At 50.7% G+C, this 16213-nt stretch overlaps 7 protein-coding genes across 7 annotated transcripts, besides 1 other annotated feature; 1 reads left to right on the top strand and 6 right to left on the bottom strand.

The window, feature by feature from the left end:
* Window positions 1–387: 387 nt before the first annotated feature.
* On the bottom strand, window positions 388–1501 carry NFIA_053910 (uncharacterized protein; the record flags this gene model as incomplete). Its single annotated transcript, XM_001257941.1, has 2 exons — window positions 388–1324; window positions 1383–1501. 2 exons carry the CDS (start codon window positions 1499–1501, stop codon window positions 388–390), a joined length of 1056 nt encoding a protein of 351 aa, XP_001257942.1.
* A 1743-nt stretch (window positions 1502–3244) lies between these two features.
* Window positions 3245–3802, bottom strand: NFIA_053920 (resistance to Congo red protein; the record flags this gene model as incomplete). Its single annotated transcript, XM_001257942.1, has 3 exons — window positions 3245–3536; window positions 3595–3708; window positions 3774–3802. The coding sequence occupies 3 exons, from the start codon at window positions 3800–3802 to the stop codon at window positions 3245–3247; spliced, it is 435 nt and encodes a 144-aa protein (XP_001257943.1).
* A 2072-nt stretch (window positions 3803–5874) lies between these two features.
* NFIA_053930 (ADP-ribosylation factor-like protein) lies at window positions 5875–6827 on the bottom strand (the record flags this gene model as incomplete). Its single annotated transcript, XM_001257943.1, has 5 exons — window positions 5875–6148; window positions 6207–6278; window positions 6334–6356; window positions 6583–6655; window positions 6778–6827. 5 exons carry the CDS (start codon window positions 6825–6827, stop codon window positions 5875–5877), a joined length of 492 nt encoding a protein of 163 aa, XP_001257944.1.
* A 1260-nt stretch (window positions 6828–8087) lies between these two features.
* NFIA_053940 (DNA-directed RNA polymerase I core subunit RPA135) lies at window positions 8088–11913 on the top strand (the record flags this gene model as incomplete). Its single annotated transcript, XM_001257944.1, has 3 exons — window positions 8088–8588; window positions 8651–11090; window positions 11156–11913. 3 exons carry the CDS (start codon window positions 8088–8090, stop codon window positions 11911–11913), a joined length of 3699 nt encoding a protein of 1232 aa, XP_001257945.1.
* A 368-nt stretch (window positions 11914–12281) lies between these two features.
* Window positions 12282–13553, bottom strand: pre2 (proteasome core particle subunit beta 5; the record flags this gene model as incomplete). The annotated part of the gene is made up of 6 exons (XM_001257945.1): window positions 12282–12617; window positions 12676–12785; window positions 12836–12884; window positions 12941–13096; window positions 13163–13270; window positions 13422–13553. 6 exons carry the CDS (start codon window positions 13551–13553, stop codon window positions 12282–12284), a joined length of 891 nt encoding a protein of 296 aa, XP_001257946.1.
* A 452-nt stretch (window positions 13554–14005) lies between these two features.
* On the bottom strand, window positions 14006–14950 carry NFIA_053960 (Eisosome component PIL1/LSP1 family protein; the record flags this gene model as incomplete). Its single annotated transcript, XM_001257946.1, has 2 exons — window positions 14006–14440; window positions 14501–14950. 2 exons carry the CDS (start codon window positions 14948–14950, stop codon window positions 14006–14008), a joined length of 885 nt encoding a protein of 294 aa, XP_001257947.1.
* Window positions 14951–15689: 739 nt separating this feature from the next.
* NFIA_053970 (uncharacterized protein) lies at window positions 15690–16142 on the bottom strand (the record flags this gene model as incomplete). Its single annotated transcript, XM_001257947.1, has 1 exon — window positions 15690–16142. The coding sequence occupies one exon, from the start codon at window positions 16140–16142 to the stop codon at window positions 15690–15692; it is 453 nt and encodes a 150-aa protein (XP_001257948.1).
* Window positions 16011–16123: a microsatellite.
* Window positions 16143–16213: the final 71 nt, after the last annotated feature.

Below are 16213 nucleotides of genomic sequence, written 5' to 3' on the forward strand. Positions count from 1 at the left end.
AATGTTCCATCGAGCTAGCCTTACAGCGACCCGTATCGACTGGTAATCAACCATGAACAGAACGGTGTACATCAAAGAAAAGACATCAAACCCCAGACCCAAGACTGTCATTCACCTGTGGTCCAGGAATATATCGTGAGAAGCAGAGAGGATAATCCGAGGCGAACGCTCCGTCATGTAGCAGGCGGCCGTGATTGCCATAACACCGAAAAGTAAAAAGAAACCCTCATCCTCGAGAGTAAGAGATGACAAGCATAAAAGAGAGGCGCAGACTTTCAACCCAGAATGATCATACATATCACATATATCCGAAATGGGGCCGCCGCGCTTTTGGAGAAAATACAGAAGGAGACAGGACTTATTCAAGTGTTACTGCGTAGCTCGATGCTAAACATCTCGATATGAGTTAGGTGCGGGCTTTCGCCCGCTTTGTAGGATACTCGGGGGCCTGCCCGGGTCGCTCACTTCGAGAGGAACGGGATTTGTCGCCGAGAATGGGGGAGGTGGAGATGTAGGAGGGTTCGGGGACATTCCTCTGTACGATGGCGGCGGCATGCTTGACATGCCTGGGGAGGGTTGGCGGTAGGGCAGATGACGGGGCATCTCAGCAGAAGGTGGCAGTGCCGTAGGCATGTTTGAGTACTGTGTTTGCGAGCTGTAAGGAGCCGGGTTTCTGGGCATAGGTTGCGAAAAGTTCTGTGGAGAATAGTCATGATATGCGCGATCATAAGGGGAGGTTGTGCCCTGATTATATGGTCCGGAGGAATCATGGCTATACTGGCGCTCGTCATCGTAGGGCGAAGACGCGTGAAAATAGCCGGGAGAAGAAGTTTGTGTTCTAATGGGAGGGACGCCCATTTGACCAGGGCTATTGAACCTTCCAGGTGACTGCACTCGCTGATAGTCCTGGTGCGCAGGATTCAAGGGCTCCATTTCCATCGTATCCTGATGGCTGTTATCCTCCACTCTCCTGGTGACAGCATCATTCCAACTTGGCATCGCAGGCAGCGCATCCTCATTCACCTTGGCAGGTGCAGGACTGATTGGCGTCTCGAACCGCGCAACCTGGGCTCCACGGTAAACCGGAGGACCTGGAGGAGCACGGTAACCATCGTTTGCCGGCATCGGAGGCGGCTGATGATACCCCGGGTCATCTAGATACTTCGGTCTTGGAGCTTTGTTGCGAGGGGACGGGCAGCAACACGAGCAGCACCGGCAACAGCCTGTGCAACACTGGATGCCGCAGCACAAACAATTAATCACGCACGCAATCACAGAGATGAGGATGACTGCGCCGATAATGATACCAACGATGACGGGCCATCTAATTTAATCTCAGTCAGCACATCGACTTAGATGAGACCAGAAAAGGCGCAACGTACTTGCAATAAGTTTTTGCCATGCACTTGTCCCAACTCGAGAATGTATCCGGCGCAGACTTGAGGTCGCCGACTACGTCCCGTGCCCATAGTAAGAGCGAGGAGCGATCGACTGGACTCATGACGCAGGTTTAAGAGGATTATTTATCCTCCGGTGCTCCTGGCAGATAGGTTCTTCCACAGATCACAAAAGTTCAGGTGTTCAATTCCGACGCTGCAATACTGGTTCCCTAGCGATTCAGTGCAATCTGATGCGACAATGCCAGGGCGAGATAAGTGGACGGAAAAGAGATGATTTAGGTCGTACGAGGCTGTCATAGATTGCCGGAACTCGATCTTGGCAGCAAAAATCCGGTGATAGAATACTTTTCAGTCAAGTAAGATCTCAGAAGATCGCATGTCATCCGGCGTGAGTGCAATTCGCCGTCTGCGGCGGCTAAGGTATGTAGGCAGCAGGTAATCTCGACTGCCAAAAGAGCGTTGAAATTGGATCTTAGAAAGGTTGATACTCGAACAAGAGTATATACACAGGCCTTTTTGAAACGCAGAGAATGAATGAATAGGATAGAAGGATCGAAGATAAAAGTAAGACGAGTCGAGTTGCCGACGAGCTGCGTCTCAGACTTGATGCACACCCGCCTCCAGGTATCTTATCTGACAGCCGAGTGCAAGAAACTGTTCATCCAAGCGGTCGAATTCTTAAAAGAAAGTAAGAAGGTGAAGAGGAGATTGAAAAGAAAACAGCAGAACTGAAGGAATCATAAGTTTAAAAAAAGATTTAGAGGGAAGAAGAAAAAAAGCATTGACTTGGGAAAAAGGAAGGTTGGAAAAGAGGAGGCAGAGGGTTAACGATAGGCATGATTATCACGCGGGGATCAGCAATAAATCATACCTGTAGGGAGTAGAGGTAGGTACCCGTACTCCATACACGAACCGCATATCGCAGCAGACAGGAAAAATGCTGACAGGTGCCGTGAATGGTTGGTTCAGTCGGTTGGAATGGGCTAAATAATGTTAACCAAAGGTTTACCAACGGGAGGACTAATCTCCCATCGCACGGTTCGCACCAGCCAAGAACTTCTACTTACGAGGGTCGGCAAACGTTTGCAGACACATGGTTGATCGATGACTGATAAAGTAATGGCCCTCTCCACCGCGGTGTTTGCCCTTGCAAATTTGTCGATCGCTCATTTCATTCGAATGTGGATTCCAATATCATTGGTAGTTGTGATCCACAGAGGCTTCGGAATGGAGGATCTCCTATACGAAGTCAAGTCATACGAAAAGCATGCTTTGCGTTGTTCTGGATATTTTCGATGGAGAATAGAGGGACTGGCATCCTACTTTGTGCGCAAAGGAATGGAATGTCAAGTACGGTGGTAGATCGTACGATCAGGATGAAATGCTGCACTCCTGACCAAAGCTGGATGTAGCAGTAGAATATACAACGGAAGCACTGGTCTCCATGCGAATGGAGAAGAGGACATTTTATATCGCTAGTATTGAAATTAGTTATCTCTGAATAAATTAATTATAACACATGAATTTCCTAGGACGGGTATGGTTAACACTGAAAGCTTCCATGCAGTAATAGGCCATGAAAGTCAAGAGCGCCGATATTTTCCCTTTAGGTCATGAAATTAAGAATCGATGTAGAGACGAAATATAGAGACTCGTGGTAACATCATAAACTCCTTCACAACTGCAGACCTCACCAATTATGAAGGAAAGAGCGGAACGAGAGACAAGGTATCCCAACACTGCCGGAAACGCCTAAACGAACAACAGTGCCCCTGACCAAAGAAGCACTCGAGATCTAACAGGCAACAATGTTCCTAGTACCAGTGCATGCATTCTGCAGCAACCTACACCTTGGGTCCGTTCTGAGGTGGCGGCCCTGGTGGAGGCTGGTATACTCGGTCACCTCCTGCGTTATAAGCGTGCGGTGGCGACTGCAGCTCGATGCCCGTTTGTTGTCCGCCAAAGTAACCATGTGTCTGCGGTTGAGGTGTATATTGCGGTGGCGGCTGATGTTGATAGTATGGGTCCCCGTAATATGGCTGGTTTGGCGGAGGAGGGCCTGGAGGAGGAGCAAGCCAAGCGGTCCCGGGATGAGGCCGGAGGCCGCGATGGCGACGACGACGAGCGTTATAACATCTATCAGGAGCAATTAGTTGAGATACATGACCCTAGATGAAAGGAGACGGCGACATACGCAAGAAGGAAGAAGATTATGAAGGCTGCGCCGACGATCACAGCAAAGGCAACCCAGCGGCCCCAGCTATACCAGGCGCTGTCGTTGCATCTACCAGTCCAATTATTGTAATAACTAAAAGGGAATTAGTCCACTTAATCGACTTGAATGCCACATGCAGAGATGGAATAAATACTCACCATACCTCTCGCTGATAGAGGAACCCCATGGTGGTTGGAGAACCTCTTCGATTCACGGCCTGGTGTGGATGACGTAGATCAGGCGGTGGACGAAAGAACTCCTGCAACCGACAGATAGAGGTGGTAGACGGTCGTACAAGGAAGAATGCGAGTCAAATATGCTTGAAACACAGGGATGCTTGATGAAGGTGACGAGAAGGTATGTAAGGGAGGAGAGGAGGAGAAATTGAAGGCGACAGTCTGGTGGAAAGGTACTGCGTGAAGTTTTTAGAGAGCTGAAGGCAGCAACAAAAAGAGTGGGCGATGGGGAATGGGCGAATGGCCCGGGTAATTATGGGGACGCACCGCCGATCGGATTGGGTGGTAAGGCTGTGGCTGTGCCCTGGCTGAGAGCCTGAGACAAATACAGAGGTACCTAGGTACGACGTACCAAGTGACTCCTCGATGGCTGGGGTTACTTGGCGTTGATTATTATTACTACTCTAAGCTAGAGGCAACCTAGCCATACGAGTAGAATTCATTAAGAGGATGGATAGTCACCAGATCCTTGTCTTGGACGAGGAGGCGCAGACAAAGAGCCCAAATTGACTTTGTAAATTACTGGCTGCTTGTCAGACTACTAACGATCACTGAACTTGTGGAGAGGTGCAGATAACAGAGGATAAGGCAGGTAGCTACATATGAGTACCGCCATAATGAGCGCCGAGCCCTAGGAAATAATAATAATAAGCATCAAAGAGTCTTCCAGTAGTCGTCCCTCGGAGCTTCTAGAATATCCACAAATCTACCACTTATCTATGGCTTCTCAATCCATCTGTCTCCAATTGTCCTTCTTGTTTGCCACTTGCCTTCTGCGTCCTCTGTAACTGCATACACCCGTCAACCAACCGGCATTAAAAAGTCCCCGAATTCAGTCTGACTGTCACATGAGATGGGTCCAGAGAGGAAGAGAATGAGAAGTTGTCAGTACTGTATAGTACTACCTACAGATAAGATCTGAAGTAGACGGCATGGTTTGAATTTGGGTCATATGTTTTCTTTTTCCTCGTTAAAGCGACCCATAGGACAACTATGTACCCCGGTGGACTTAAGCCATGTGCATATTAGATTATCGACCAAATAAGGCCCAGACTGTGTACCCCGTAGTTACTGTAAACGGATACTGTCAGCATCGGCGAGTAGACCACTCAAGAGTGGTCAACTCAGTGAACTACTAAAATAATTCTACCTCTCTTAAACAAAGGACGCAACAAAACCCGTAAAGCGCACGGTTTATAACTAGAGACTCTCGTCAGAAACCTACAACATCTAATTCACGATTTGATGCCTTGTTCCGCCAACCATAATTCTCCATCTACCTATGACAGGGAAGGACCAGGATACGATGGCAACGCCTGTCTCGCGAGCTTGTGGTTGGCGGGGCAGGATTCGCTGGGAAGCCCAGGGCAGGGCTTGTTTAGTTCCCGTCTTCCATCTGCAATGCCAACGCATCAGTTGGCCTGTGTGTGGTCAGTGGCCACTGTTGGACCTCTTCAGTGACAGCCATAAATAAGTTGGCTGGGTATCGTTATCTCGACGCGTCCTCAAATCTTCTCCTAGCAAAGTCACCCACGCTCTCGGAAAAACTGCCGAGTAGCGCTGGCCGTTCGGGGATAATTAATTTTGCGCTGTCGCAGTGCAGCTATATCCTCTCTTATGGACCTTCTCTGGACTTTTACTGCTCTGATTAGGTTCGGCCTGATGTCTCATGGAATCAATCAAGATAGCAGCAGTGGGCTAGCTGATTATCAGCTGATCCGATGCCCCGCTCCCAACTAGACAAAACAGATATCCTTGGTGATGATACAGAAAATGGCTTGATATCATTTGACGATAGATGTGAACATACTTGTCGCAAAGGACTCCAAAACCGCGCAAAGAAAAAGGTCAATCGCTCCATTCATGTGCCTGGATCACATCAACAAAGTCATTACAACTGAGGCAGCGAGCCGATATTATGAGAATCTACAATTGTGTGGGTTGGAGACGAGGATAGGGCGAAAGACGATAATGAGAGTCGGTGTTGTTAGGCCGTCGCTGCAGGCTTTATCCCGCATATGTCTCATCTGCTTGCTCTGGCGATCAACCAGTGCAAGACAGCGTCAAGGTTTGTCTCCTCCTTGGCACTGATTCCATAGCAGCTCACCTCACGGCGCGTGATGGACTTGAGATCCATTGCGTCTATGAGTTCGTCAACCGACAGTTTGTCCGGAAGGTCGGACTTATTTCCCAGAACCAACAGAGGAATGCCGTTAAGCGAAGGTTTTTCCATCAGCTCGTGAAGCTCCTCTGTGGCGACCGGCAGGGCGGCACGATCGGCCGCATCCACTATGTACCTGCATCAAGAGTTAACCATGGCTGGCTTGGGGTCAACGAATGGACCTTTACACTTACACAATCGCATTAACCCCTCGGCAGTATCGCTCCCACATTGGACGAAACCGCGGCTGGCCTCCAAGATCCCAACTGTGTCAATATTAGCTGGATGAATGCGACACCCGGAGTACTCTCGGACACTGACCACTTAAGAGTCACATGGCCTTTCTGGACCCGTTTCGTGTTGAAGCCGATCGTTGGAATCGAGCTGTAAAGGCGAGGTTTAGCAACCCAAGACAAAGACAACCCGGTTGTGGCCAGGCCAGGTCCTACGCGCTCCAGACTTACTCTACAGTGAACTCTCCTCCCTATCCAACTCGAACACTCCGCATTAGCAATGACGAGTAGAAGAGAAGGAAACTGTCTGGTCGCTTGAATGTGAAATAAAGCATACCGCAAGCACCCGCAACAGCGACGATTTCCCCGCATTCTGCAATCCGATCATCGTGACATCCATCTCCGTCGCCCTATATTCGCAACATACATTTACCCCTCTTAGCAAGCCGGAGCATTCAATGTCTCTGCGGGGGCCGGGCCGGGAGAGCTATCGCCGACAGGGCGAATACTTTTGAAACCGCGGCCCACTTACCAAAACATCCTCAGGAGCCAGTCATAGATCGTCCGAAAGATACCCGCCATACTGCGGATACTTCAAATCACTTCTTCTACTTCCGGTAGAGGTCAGGAACCAAGAAACAGAATCAGTTGCGGTCAAGATCAGAATGAAAACAGGGTGCTTGCTGGATTGGTGACAAATGACGAATGGACGTGGATATAGTCGAGATCCAAGGTCCTGGAGACTTGGATCGAAGCGCGGGAAGTGGGGGTAGGCTGAAAGTCAGCCTCTTGGTGGTTTGGTATATTTGGTAGCCAGCTACCGCAGGGATGGCGTAGATGGGCTAAACCGCAGTCGAAGAAGTTAAGGTAAAAGTAAAATCAAATAGTAAATGCCCGGGAGCAATAGAGAAAGCGGCTTGTGGAGAGACGCCCAGAAGGTTCGGGAGAATGAGGACACAACGTCGAGCAAGTGGCTGTGAAGGGACAAGATTCTGCTAGAGAATAGAGCGCCAAAAGGAGCGGTAAGTCTTCCAGTAAATTTTGTAGTTACAAGCCTCAAGGAGATGAAGGTTAAAAAAAAAGGGAAATTCTTCTTTACTTTGCGTTGTGGTGAAACTGAATTGCTTGGGATCTATGTGCACGCATGACCGATTCCCTCTGCGCCGCGGTGGAGGGGAGCGCTTAGCTTAGCAGCTCAGTCAGGTCAATGAGACAATAATTAGGGATGGACAGGAGTAGCAACGTTGACAGGTTTAAATCCGATATTGAACACGCATTTACCCCTGATAGTCATTTAGACAGGTGACTTTGTCGTACCAAAGTGATTCATTGTGTTGTACTTGAGCCATCAATCAAGCCTTGTTATTATTGTGTCATGGATGTTTTTCTTGCTGTCTTCAGGAAAAGTCTGCCTTATTGCCTAAGGCGGCATCTGCACTCCAGTGTGATCCTTGTGACGCATGGTGATATTGATGCCTAAGGCCGAAAGGCACTAAGGCACTGACAAAGGGACACTATCAGTATCAGCACGTGATGATATGTGTCCGTTGGTCCACCCTCGAAAAATTTCCAGCATGAACAAGGTCTCCGACAGATTGTTCCGATCGACCTCTGCGACGCTCTGTCCCATACATTCCTCGAGTCCAGTCTACATCAGATTTAAGACGCTTCTCTGGGTGAGGAATGGGACATTGAGTGTTCATATTGCACCAATTCTTTTTTCATTGGCGCACACATCCGGACTAGCGCCGTGCAGTTGAAAATCTTGTGTCGATTCCTCCGCACGGGTATAGTCGAGACAACCAGAGAAGGAGGCACGGAGTGCCCAAATTTTCTTCAAAAATGGCTCCTTCAGCGACTGATACCAATTGGTCCGTCGATTTTGACACCATCCGGCGGCACCAGCTTTTCAAGAACCCCCCCAAGGACCACACCGCATTTCCCTCGTTGGCGGCTGCCATTCGGCCACACCTTGACTCTTTCAACGCGCTTTTCGAGGGCAGCAAGGTCCTCGAAGCAGGTTTGAAAGATATCGGCATCAAGACTTTTCTGGATGGTGATGCTGAGACCCCCGAGGAGAAGAGAGCACGGAAAGCGGAAGGACGGCGACCCCCGAAACGCAACAGGCTTAATGTTCGAATCAGGGAAATCTTCCTTGAGAAACCGGCCATTCCCGCAACAAATAAATTCGCTACTCGTAACCGAAATATCTACCCTTCAGAAGCCAGAGAGAGACATGCTACATACCGTGGGAAGCTGCGCGCGAGGCTCGAGTATCAGGTTAATAATGGAGACTGGATGGAGTCTATCAGAGAACTTGGGCAGGTGCCCATCATGCTGAGAGTAAGTCGTTGAAATAATAGATGTCTAACTGCTTTTCGCACACTAATAGCATCGAAACCTAGACCAATCGATGCCACCTGGAGAAGGCGACTCCCCAGGAGCTTGTCCAGCACAAAGAAGAGTCGGAGGAGCTGGGAGGCTACTTTATTGTCAATGGTAACGAGAAGCTCATCCGTATGTTGGTTGTCGGCAAGAGAAATTACCCCATGGCAATTGTCCGTGGTTCCTTCGTTCGTCGTGGTCACACCTACACCAAGTTCGGTATCCAAATACGATCAGTGCGCCCTGATCAGACATCGCAGACGAATGTCCTCCACTATCTCAGCGACGGAAACGTGACCTTCCGATTCTCTTGGCGGAAAAACGAGTACCTCATCCCGGTTATGATGATCATGAAGGGTTTGGTCGAAACGAACGATCGCGAAATATTCGAAGGCATTGTCGGCAGCGCTACGTCCAAGGGTGTCAACAATACATTTGTGACGGACCGTGTGGAACTGCTGCTCAGAACATACAAAGCCTACAACCTACATACCCGTTCCTCCTGCCGAGCTTATCTGGGCGAGAAGTTCAAGCCCGTTCTTGGTGTTCCAGCAGATATGTCCAACGAGGATGCTGGTACGGAGTTCCTCCGCAAAATTGTCTTGCCTCATCTCGGTAACCAGAATGTCACCGAGACCCAAGACTATGACAAATTCAAGTTGATCATGTTCATGATCCGGAAGCTGTACGCGCTTGTTGCTGGAGATTGTGCCCCCGACAACCCGGATGCCGTTTCCAACCAAGAAATCCTGCTCGGCGGTTTCCTGTACGGCATGATACTCAAGGAACAACTTGAGGAATGGATGAGATCTTTTGGCCCTATCCTGAGGGATTGGTCCAATCGCAACGGTGGTGCAAAATTCACTGATCCAGCTTTCGAAAGAGATTTCTTGAGCAAGATTGTCAAGAGGACCAACGAGAACATCGGTGGTAAGCTGGAGTATTTCCTGTCGACTGGTAACCTCGTCAGTCCCACGGGCCTAGATTTACAACAAGTGTCTGGTTACACTGTCATGGCGGAAAAGATCAACTTCTACCGATTTATCAGTCACTTCCGAATGATCCACAGAGGTAGTTTCTTCGCACAGCTGAAAACAACTACAGTTCGTAAGCTGCTTCCCGAGAGCTGGGGCTTCCTTTGTCCGGTTCACACTCCTGATGGAGCACCCTGTGGGTTGCTAAACCATCTTGCTCACAAGTGCTTAATCGCCACAAGCGATGTCAACGTCTCTCATCTCCCAAAGCTGTTGGTGCAGCTTGGTGTACGATCTGAATCGTCCGTTGCCTTAGAAGACAGCGTTACGGTGCAGCTGGATGGCAGAATTGTTGGATACTGCTCACCCAAGCAGGCCCGTATGATTGCGGATACCGTTCGGCACTGGAAGGTCTCGGGTACACACAACATCCCACGAGAATTGGAAATCGGTTATGTTCCCAACTCGAATGGTGGCCAATATCCTGGTGTCTACATGTTCTCTCAAGCCGCCAGAATGTACAGACCTGTCAAGTACCTACCTCTCGACAAGCTTGACTACGTCGGTCCCTTCGAACAGCCGTTTATGGAGATCGCATGCTTACCCGACGATCTTGTGGCGGGCGTGTCCACGCACATTGAGTTCACACCGACGAACATCCTGTCCATCGTCGCCAATATGACACCTTTCTCCGACTATAACCAGTCGCCCCGTAACATGTACCAGTGCCAGATGAGCAAGCAGACGATGGGTACACCCGGCACAGCGATCGAATACCGGACGGACAACAAGCTGTACAGATTGCAGACCGGTCAGACGCCTATTGTACGACCTCCGCTGTACAACGCATATGGATTAGACAACTTCCCGAACGGCACGAACGCGGTCGTGGCAATTATCTCGTATACAGGTTACGACATGGATGACGCCATGATTATCAACAAGTCGTCGCACGAGCGTGGCTTCGGCTACGGTACTATTTACAAGACCAAGATCCACTCTCTTGACGACAAGGACTCGCGGCGCAGCAAGTCCAGACGCGAGATTACCAAGCTCTTTGGTTTCGCTCCCGGCGGAGAGATTCGGGCAGAGTGGCGTACTACTCTCGACGAGGACGGTCTCCCCCATGTGGGTGCCAGAGTCAAGGAGGGAAGTCTGATTGCTGCATGGCATACTGTGCGCTATGATGCTGCTTCTGATTCTTACGTGAATGTTGACGGCATCACGCACTTCGTCAAGTACAAAGACGCAGAAGAAGGATACATTGACAGCATCCGGATCATGGGTGCCGAGACCGGTTTGGAGCCGTGCCAGGCACTGAGCGTCAAGTACCGTATCCCCAGAAAACCTGTTATCGGTGACAAATTCTCTTCTCGTCACGGACAGAAGGGTGTCTGCTCCCAGCTCTGGCCTGCGGTTGACATGCCGTTCTCCGAGAGCGGTATCCAGCCAGATCTGATCATTAACCCTCACGCTTTCCCTTCTCGTAAGTTCACCTTTGCGGGCTTTTTCCATTGCGTTTCAAACGACATGAGACTAATTTCATTGCAGGTATGACCATCGCCCAAATGATCGAATCCATGGCCGGCAAGGCTGGAGCTCTGCACGGCCATCCTCAGGACTCCACCCCCTTCCAATTCTCGGAAGAAAACACCGCGGCAGACTATTTCGGCCAACAGCTGCGCAAGGCCGGCTACAACTACTACGGCAACGAGCCCCTCTACAGCGGTGTCACAGGCAAGGAATTCGCCGCCGACATCTTCATTGGCGTTGTCCACTACCAGCGTCTCCGACACATGGTCAACGACAAGTTCCAGGTCCGGACAACCGGTCCCGTCAACCAGCTGACCGGCCAGCCCGTCAAGGGTCGTGCAAAGGGAGGCGGTATCCGTGTCGGAGAGATGGAGCGCGACTCGCTCATCGCCCACGGCGCGGCCTTCATCCTCCAGGACCGTCTGATGAACTGCTCCGACTCCCAGCGCGCCTGGATCTGCCGCGACTGCGGCTCCTTCCTTTCCACCCAGGTCGCCGTCTCATCCGCCGGCTCCAGCAAGGCCCGTCTGGCCGCTTCCGCCGCCAAGAACGCCTTCGCCCAGCAGAGTGGTGCACCGGGCATTGTGCGCTGCCGACGCTGCGCCCGCGAAGCTGTCTTCGAGGACTCCCGCGCCATCGTGTGGGAGGATGGAGACGGCCGTCGCTATGTGGGCGGTGACAATGTCACCATCGTCGCTGTTCCGGGTGTCCTGCGCTACCTTGACGTGGAACTCGCCGCGATGGGTATCAGAATGAAGTTCTGGGTTGACAATTAAGTGGGAAGAATAAAGGATGCATATACTCCACGAGATACGCTGAGCTCAGTGAAAAAGCATATGTATAGAGCGCTTGAGCATTGTTCGTTTTTTGTCGCCTTAGGGCGTTTGTATGTTATGTGGGATACAATCTAGAGTCTTTTTTTGTTCTACTCTTGTCTTGATCTTCACATCAAGATGTTTAAGATTACGAGGTGCAGCTTTTTGTCTATTATATTCTAGATTTCATTCCATCGCCTGTTGCCTATTTCGTACTACCAGGTAGATTTCAATGATGGCAACAGCAAGTCGAAAAGTTTTCAATGCGTAGAGAAAAGGAATTACGAGATAATCATCATATCGACCACAGGAATTATCAGAATGTGCCCTTAAAGGGCCGACGTAACGTTCGAGAACTCGCCCTTTTCCAGCTTTGTTTTCCAGAAAATGGGGTTCATATCGTCGAAACCGTGGTGGACCCAGCCTTCCTCCTTGACATGGTACAAGTTGATGAAACCACCAGAGTACGCATCACGGTGCATGGCGGCAAGAATGCTCCGACGACCAAGCTCGAGGGCCTCCTCTTCAGTTAAGTCGTAGCGGTACTCGGCGTCAAGCACACCGTAAGCGAAGGTCTGACCGGACCCAACGCAGAACAGGTTTCCGGGGAGTCTTGTGCCGTCCGAGTCGATGTAGTAGAGGGCTGGTCCTTCTTGAGGGGTCATCTGCGGTGTTATCAGTTTCACACTCATCCCATTTGCAAAAGAGGGGATCGAAACGTACGCCTGCCAACATTGTACCCATGCTGAGACCCATTCCCTTGTAAGCGTATGTCAGATTGGCGAGAATCTTCGATGCCGCCGCAACGGTGATACGACGCTTGTGCCGAATCTCTGCCACGACGTTAACACAACAGTCTTGCTAGAGATACGTCCAGACTCACCGTGAAGTGTGCATTGCTGGCTCAGATATCTCAGCCAGTATTGGCAATCCTGAAGGGCAGTTCTGTCAGTGTCACCATGCCACCAGGACGCAAAAGAATGCATACCGCAGCACCACCAGCCATGGTACCCAATAGACCAGGGACCGGAGTATCCTGCTTCTTGTCCTCACCCCGACTCAACCGCGACACGGGAATGACCTTCTTGACTGTCTGACTGGCGATCCAGTTTCCAGCGGTAGCTCTCGAATCCGTCGCGACGATCTAAGAGACAACGAGTCAGCCAGACTGGTACAATTGGTCCAGCCAGACGGGGAGTTGACGGCATACAATTCCGCCCTGAAATCGGAAGGCGAGTGTTGTTGTTCCGTGAGCGAGCTTGATGGGACAGCTAGGATTCGAGTGGTCATCGGTCATGGCACGAAGGAATGCGGAAGACTAAATGCGAGGAAGAGCAAGACACACATATTAGCTGATAGCTTCTCCGAAGTGCGATGAGTGCAGGATCCGCTCAGTGAAACCGCTCCGCCATAGAGCATTCTCACAGGTCCGAAAGTCCAGACAGGTGGAGTGCTAAATTGTAGCTCACATTTGCAACTGGAGGAAGAGCGAACTTCAGAGAAAGAGGAGGGAGGCTCTCTGTCAGGTCCTGCTGTTCTTGCTCCGAGTAGAACTCATTCTGGTGAGGTGGACGCGAGTACTGGGCGACTAATTTATCCATGATTGAAACCGACTCTTCTAGGTTCCAGTAGCAAAAAGACAAGCAGGAAGTTAATCGAAGTGATAATATACAGCGGCGATGGCGGAAGTGGATGGATGAAATGGGAAGCAATTGCAGCTCTCGCTGAGAGCTCCATTGAAGCTCCAACATCCGCGTCACTTGCTGCCGCCTGCGTCACGTGAGATTACTGCAATCAACTCTCAGGATAGGATTCTTCCATGACTTTTGATAGTACCTATACATAAGAGTATATTGATTTATATGAAATTCCCTCAAAACAGTTCTTTTATTACAAATCATTTACCGCGGCAGCAGACCTGGAAGTTCCTATAGACTCCGACTAAATCCATATACCCATGACCATCCCATCCAATATCAAACCATGCTACAAAGTAAAACTGACGACTAAGACATTACCCTGAAAGAGTACCTATCTGCTTTCCTCTGGTTTCTCAGTATGGCACAGCAACGGGCTGCGTTCCGGTAGCGCCCGAGACCTGTTGCTCATCCAACTTTTCGTGTGTGACGCCGTCGGTGCCAGTCTCGTTGACATTACCAGCGGCTCCAGTTAAACCACCTCCTTGAGCTTCCTGGCCTCTACCTGCTCCAGTGGGCAGTAGAGTCGTGCCAGAGGTCTCTCCCGCAGAGGTATGGATGGGTTCGACGCTGCTCTCCCAAGACTTTAGGTCATTCTCGGCAGCCTCAAGGATCTGCCTTGCTTCATCGGCATGCTCATAGGGCTGTCGTGTGTCACCAGGGACGACTGGGGTGTCGTCGAGGTAGTTGAGGAGACGGCGAGCATGACGCGCGAGCAGAATCTGCTTCTCTCCGCGCTCAATGACTGCAGCCAAATGGATATCAAAAGCCTCCTTGAGCTTCTGTCTGGTCTATCGGACAAATCTTAGCCCCACGCTCGCGATCAGGTACACTCGTAAGGTCATACGTACCACATTGGTCAGTTGAGCCTCAGCGACCAGATTATTTGCCTCAGCGCGCACCAACTCCTGCTCCAGAACTTCCACCTTGGCATTGCTCTGCTCCCCCTTCAGCTTAAGCCGCTGGATCTCGTCCGCGATCTTCGCCCTATGATCGCGCGATGGCTGCACCGAAGTCTCCGTATCCCGGATCGACTTCAAGATACTCCGGTAATCCTCCAAGCTCTGCGCAAAGTTATCCTCCTGCTCGCCGATCTCCGCCATCAGTACACCGAGCTTGTCGGAAATGTCGGAGACGGCGTCATCCTCGGTGCCTTCGCCCCATTCGGAGAGCTGGGCGGCGATGTTGACGCGCTCGCGGCCGGCTGCCTCGTGGGCTGAGATGGCCGAGTTCTCTTGCTTGACGATACGGCTCATCTTCTTGCTCAGCTCGGGCGCCTGCATACCGCGGAAGGTCGACATGCTGAAGCGGTGGCGGGCCGGTTCCTTCTTTCGGATGGAAAGATTTCGGTTCCTGGTGCGATTAGCCACGTCGAGGATAGGATATTTTTTCGCACGGCTCATACATCATGGCGAGGTCCGTTCAAACTTGTTTATTCACCAAAGCTGTACAATCAGTTTATTAGGCGAGGCAATCCGTAGCTGTTACTGAATAGAATCAAGCAGGAATGCGCCTTCCTTCAAGTGCAGTTACGACACAGTACTGCTATACAACCGAGAGGAACAGGCTGTTCTCTTATCGACTCAGTCACTGCAGATCAGGTGTACGATGACACAAGACAGATAGATGGATGATATCCCTTGGAGATGACGAACGGGTGTTCATCTTGACTGATGGCGCAGTTGCTCGTACATGACGTCATGCGGGATGAGCGGAAGCTGAAGTCATGATCCGAATGCAGTCAATGTCGAGATGTTTCATGATGTGTTGATGTGTGTGATTGATTCTAATGGATGATTTAGAGTTGAGTTCGAGCATTGAGCCGTGGAAAGCGTGTTGTGGTGTTGGTTGTGATGCGTTTCTAGCCCAGTACCCTAGTCTCATAGTCTACGGAGTGGGTTCTTGAAGATCATGACGGGAGCATAATCGTTTATCTTGGAACAATGCAGCAATCGTCTCTACCAATCAAAGGCAAGTACGGCAAGTAAACTCGATAGCATGTATAGCGAAGTATGATACTCCCAGCTTACGCAACTCAATTCATCCTCCCCTCCCAGAGACAAATCTCACCTCCTCCTCCCATACTCTCCCCGGATGGTGCAAACGCGATCGTCCCCAGCCCCCAGGCTCAACATATCTCACACATCTATACACCGGAGACGGCGAACGAGGCGGACTTTCAAAGAACCCCCTTCTGAAAGGAATAATCGACTCAGACCGCGTGCGCACTCTCGTCCTTTGCACAGTCGTATATGATGGTTCTGGTTCTGGTGACTTTGAGCGCGCATACCAGGAGTGGTGCTGGTGTCGATGACGATGGTGATGCGAAGGACGCGGCGCAATGACAACGGTAGTATCATCGCTACTGCTGCTGCTGCTATGACGGCTTGAGCTGCTGCTGCTTGAGCCGGAACTGGAACTCGAACTGGAGCTGCCGCTGCCACTGCTACTACCGCTACTGCAGCTGCTTCTGCGCCGACGAGGACCTGGCATTGAGACACGAAGAGTCCCCGGGCGGTATTCGACGACTCGTACGCCGGGCCCCGGTCCGTTGTCAACTTCGA

Source organism: Aspergillus fischeri, genomic scaffold (genome assembly GCF_000149645.3).
Source record: "Aspergillus fischeri NRRL 181 1099437636266 genomic scaffold, whole genome shotgun sequence".
NCBI lineage: Eukaryota > Fungi > Ascomycota > Eurotiomycetes > Eurotiales > Aspergillaceae > Aspergillus > Aspergillus fischeri.